The sequence below is a fragment of the Anomaloglossus baeobatrachus genome, chromosome 2 (genome assembly GCF_048569485.1).
Source record: "Anomaloglossus baeobatrachus isolate aAnoBae1 chromosome 2, aAnoBae1.hap1, whole genome shotgun sequence".
In the NCBI taxonomy this organism is placed as follows: Eukaryota; Metazoa; Chordata; class Amphibia; order Anura; family Aromobatidae; genus Anomaloglossus; species Anomaloglossus baeobatrachus.
In genome coordinates this window covers 302,089,528-302,094,974 of record NC_134354.1, presented here as the reverse complement: position 1 = coordinate 302,094,974, position 5,447 = coordinate 302,089,528, and the positions used below count along the sequence as shown (strand labels likewise).

The 5,447-nt window shown below is 43.0% G+C and overlaps 1 protein-coding gene across 1 annotated transcript; it reads left to right on the top strand.

Moving 5' to 3' along the window:
- The first annotated feature begins 910 nt into the window (after positions 1-910).
- On the top strand, positions 911-1,540 carry LOC142289713 (uncharacterized). The gene has a single exon (XM_075333635.1). It carries the CDS (start codon positions 911-913, stop codon positions 1,475-1,477), a length of 567 nt encoding a protein of 188 aa, XP_075189750.1. The 3' UTR covers positions 1,478-1,540.
- Positions 1,541-5,447: the final 3,907 nt, after the last annotated feature.

The window sequence follows — 5,447 nt, the reverse complement described above, 5'->3', positions numbered from 1 at the left end:
ATGCCGCTAATGAAGAAATGAACTCGCTTCATCAACTTCAAACTTGGAAACTCACTGAGTTACCACAGGGTAAAAAGGCAATCAAGTGCAAGTGGGTATTTAAAACCAAATATGACTCTGAAGGTAAAGTCCACAGATTTAAAGCGAGGTTGGTCGCAAAAGGATATTCTCAAAAATATGGCGAAGACTATGATGCTACTTTTTCCCCAGTCACCAAGCAGACAACATTTAGAGCCTCGATGGCCGTAGCTGCTGTACAAAAGATGTTTGTCAGACATTTGGATATCAAAACTGCATTTTTAAATGGTGACATTGAGGAGGACTTACACATGACTCAACCTGAAGGTTATATAAAGGAAGGTGAACAGAATCTTGTTTGCAAACTACAAAAATCTCTTTATGGTCTTAAGCAATCATCAAGAGCATGGAACACCAAAATGAACAAAGTCTTGTTAGAAGAAGGATTTAAAAGAGGTCAAGCGGATCCATGCTTATATACGAGATATACAGATGGAAAGTGGATGTATATTCTCTTATATGTGGACGATGTAATTGTAGTTCATCAAAAAGAAGCTGAAATTGGGAAAATTACAGAAATTTTGAACCAGAATTTTGAAACAAAAGACCTTGGAAATGTGACATATAATCTAGAAATCCATATCCAGAGAGAGGAAGATGGAAGTTTTCTTCTAAATCAAAGTGCAAAAATTAATTCAATTTTGAATTAGTTTGGAATGAAAGAAACCAAAAGGTGTATCAATGCCAATGGAATCATCCTACCTGAAGATATACTGACCAGGAAATCTAGATATAATTTGATTGTTTGGTTATCAAGATTGTTAGTCCTTTAGCGTTACCCAGGGTGAACCACGTGGAGGCGGACTAACATTGCACCCCATCCTACCTGAAAATGGAAGAAGATCACCTGTTGCCTAATAATGAGAAATATCGACAGGCAGTGGGGGCACTTCTATACATATCGACTATGACTCGACCAGATATTACAACAGCAGTTGGAATACTGTGCAGGTATGTGGAGAAACCGCGCCAAAAGGACTGGAATGCCGTTAAAAGAGTTCTCCGATATTTAAAAGAGACACAAGGTGTAAATTTAAAATTATCTGCAGCAGAAAATCTAAAACTCACCGGCTATGCTGACGCAGATTGGGCTGGTGATTCGCATGATCGTAAATCCACACGCGGATACGTATTTAAACTTGGAGAAAGTTCAATCTCCTGGTCTAGTAGAAAACAAGTATCTGTTGCTTTGTCATCTACAGAAGTTGAGTATGTGTCCGCAGCCTATGCAAGTCAGGAGATCATTTGGCTAAGACAACTGATGAATGATCTTGGTAAACCGTTAACTCAGCCAACGGTGATATATGAGGACAACCAAGGATGCATTAAACTTGCAGTGAAAAGATCAGTGCTAGAACTAAGCACATCGACGTCAGATATCATCATCTACGTGATTTGATAGATCGTGGCATAATTCAGTTTGTTTATTGTGAGACAGATAAAATGATAACTGACATTTTGACCAAGCCATTGCCACGACCTAGGTTCCAAGGATTGAGAACCACTATGGGACTAACAGAATAAGTAGTTGTTAAGTGGGGGTGTTGGCCTAATGCATATTGATCTGTATGTATTGCAACAACTATTGTTTGTTTAATATGATGTGATTTTATGTCTGCATGCATATTGTTCAGATGTAAACAAAGTTAAAAAAAAGTCCTCATTCACAGACAGGATGTTCCTCCTTCTTCTCCCAGTGTGTTCATTTCTAGTGTGGAGCTGGAAGCTGAAGGTCACAGCAGATTTCTCTCTCCCTCTCCCAGAAACCAGACTGATCTTATTTTCATGTTGTAAGCTGGATGTTCTTAATTCTCAATAAATGAACATTCTCTGTTGCTCGCTGTGGACATCATGCTGATTTACCCGCTGCTAACACCCATGAATACAGATGAGTGAACCAGACAACATTTGGTTCGGATTCTGCACGCTAGCTTGTGTTTGCCGAATGTTTTGCCGAATGGTGCGATGAACCTAGCCAAACCCATTGAATTCAATGAGAGGGAAAAGAACAGGCATAGACAACACCTTTAGGGGGTCCAAAATGTATTAATACAGTTCAAAACTGTTTTACAGTGGAGCCACACTGTTGTAACACAGCCATTAACACAAGAAATATTGGATAAGTGACAGACGTAGGCCTGTTGCTCTGAGAACTCTGTGTAACGCCTGCCTGGATCCACAGACTCAGACGGGCTGTAATGGACAGGCTAGAGGGAAACCACTTCACCAAGCAAGGAGGATCCCCAGAACCCTTAAACCCTTTAACCCCTATACAGGGATTTGGAGTTACACAGGGCCCTGGAGATCACTACCTGTGGAAGGCAGCAGTCCGAGAGAGTAGTCAGGCAGGGCCAAACCAGGAATTGCATAACAGGGACGGAATCGCTAGGCTAGGACGTAATCAGAAAACGTAGCAGAGGTCAAATCCAAATCGGGCAGCGAGGTACATAAACAGCAGGCAGGAGAGGTAGTCAGGAAATAAGCAGAAGTCAGAACACCAGAATCACAAAACAGAACAGGGCGGAACAGGAACCAGAATATGCAGTGGAACTGCAGATCCCAAGGAAACCCAGCCCAGTGGGTGAGCCAAGCCTGCGCCCACCGGCGCCGCTGGCATCGACTCCTCTCCCATCACCAGCACCATCCACGCCAGGAACACGGCGTCGCCTGGCGATCAGAATAGTAGTCGCTGGAGCGGACTCTGGTGGTGACGTAACAGTACACCCCCTCCACGAGGGGCCTCCGGACCCTCAAAACCCGGCTTGCCAGGAAATTGGAGGTGAAACCGCTGGACCAGACCCTTAGCATGAATATCGCTCGCAGAGACCCATGACCTCTCCTCAGGGCCGTAATTCCTCCAATGCACCAAATACTGTACCGCCCCTCTGACAATATGGGAATCAAGTATTCTCTGTGCTTCATACTCCAAGTTACCTTCAACCAAAACAGGAGGAGGGGGGGCCTGACTGGGTGAATGGGGAAACTTTATAACTTGAGTAGGGACTCGTGGAACACATTTGATAGCTTAAAGGATGGGGGGAGTTGCAGACGGAAAGCTGTGGGATTAATGACCTCAATTATCTCGCAAGGTCCAATAAATCTGGGACTCAGCTTAGCAGAAGGGACCTTGAGATTAATATTTCGTGTGGACAATAATACCTTGTCCCCAACTCCAAGGGTAGGGCCCTTGGAACGTCTCTTATTAGCAGAAGAGGCTTGACCAACCTCTGCCTTCTTCAAGTTCTCTCTCACCTCCAACCAGATAGCCTTCAGCTTGTCCACAGTTATTTCAACCTCAGGAGTATCTACCACAGTGGAAGAAAAAGAACCAAAACGTGGATGCAACCCTAAATTGTATAAAAAGGGGGTAGTCTGGATGGATTCCTGATAATGATTATTAATGACGAACTCAGCTAGCGGCAGATAGTCCACCCAGTCAGACTAACGGTCAGACACATAACACCGGAGATATTGTTCAAGGGTTTGATTGGAACGTTCAGTCTGACCATTGGTCTCTGGGTGGTAGGCAGATGAAAAAGATAACTCTATATTGATCTTTTTACAGAATGCCCTCCAGACTTTCGAAAGGAACAGTGTTCCTCGGTCAGGAACAATATTTTCCGGAACCCCGTGTAACTGCACAATATGCCTAATAAACAAGTTGCTAAGAGTTTCAGAATTAGGTAATCCGGACAGGGGAACAAAATGACACTGTTTGCTGAATCTATCCACTACTACCCAGATACAAGTCTTCCCTTCTGAGGGTGGAAGGTCAGTGATGAAGTCCATGGAGAGATGTGTCCAAGGGCTTACTGGCTCGAGCACAAGGTTCACAAGCCAGTACATATTCCTTAATCTTTCGCTACAGTTGGCCACCAAAAATTTCTGGTTACTGGTCGGAGGGTATTGCCTATACCAGAGTGACCTGCAAGTACAGAATTGTGGGATTCCTAGAGTAGCCATAGGTGAAGTGAGGGGGCGACAAACAGTTTATGGTCAGGAGTGGTTTCAGGAGCTTGGTCTTTGGTATTATGGACCTCTTCTATCAAATCTAAGGAAACAGATGACATAATAATGCATTTAGCTAAAATATGAACTGGTTCAGAGTTTTCAGACTGAGAGGGACAGAAGCTACGGGAAAGTGTATCAGCTCTGGTGTTCTTGGTACCAGGCCGGAACGTTACCACAAAATCAAATCTTGAGAAGAACAATGCCCACCTAGCTTGCCTAGGATTGAGTCTCTTACCAGATTACAAAAAAGTAAGATTCTTATGGTCTGTGATAACTGTGACCTTATGTTTGGCGCCTTCGAGGATGTGGCTCCATTCCTCGAAGGCCTATTTAATTGCCAACAGCTCTCGATTACCAATGTCATAATTTCTCTCGGTGGGAGAAAACTTGCGGGAAAAGAAGGTACAAGGACGAAGCTGAGTGAGAGATGGAGTACCTTGTGATAGCACCTCCCCCACTCCAACCTCAGATGCATCGACTTCTATAATAAACGGACCCATAAGGTCAGGCTGAACCAGAATCGGGTCTGAGGAAAAACATTTTTTTAACACTAAAAGTCCCAGAAATTTCGAGCTCCCCCCTGAAAGTCCTAAAAGAGGGTCAAATGACCCTTAGTCTAAACTGAATACAACTAACTAGAAACTAAATGGCTAAACTCAATGGAAAACAACACCCTCCTGTGGTGCGACAGTAATGGCCTTAATTACAGAACAAAAGACTGTATTACATATATATATATATATATATATATATATTTATATATATATATATATATTATAGGATGTTAGCTAAAATCCTTCAGGTCATTCGACCCGTCTCTGGGTTCCAAAGGTAGAAATGTTAAATGACCCCTCTCTGGGACTTCTAGTGTTAATTTAGAGAAGGTATGGATCGCCTCTGGCTTCCAATTAACCACATCAGCCCCTTTTTAGTCAAATCGGTGAGGGGTTTGGCATTTTGGAAAAATCTCTAATAAATTTGCGATAATAATTAGCAAACCTAAGGAAACGCTGCAAGGCTTTCAGGGACTTGGGTTGCACCCACTCCTTAATCGGTTGAAGCTTAGAGGGATCCATGCGGAAGCCTTGTGCAGACAAAATATAACCCAGGAAATTAACCTCTGCCTCAAAAAAAAAAACACATTTCTCATGTTTAGCAAATAGAGAGTTCTCCCTGAGTCTCTAGAGTACAGTGCGAACATGTGACGTAGCATCAGGAGAATAAGTCAGGATGTCCTCCAGATAGAACACCATATATTGACCGCAAATATCTCTGAAAATGTCATTAACAAAGTTCTGAAAGACATCCGGTGCATTACTTAACCCAAAAGGCATTACCAGGTACTCATTGTGTCCCTC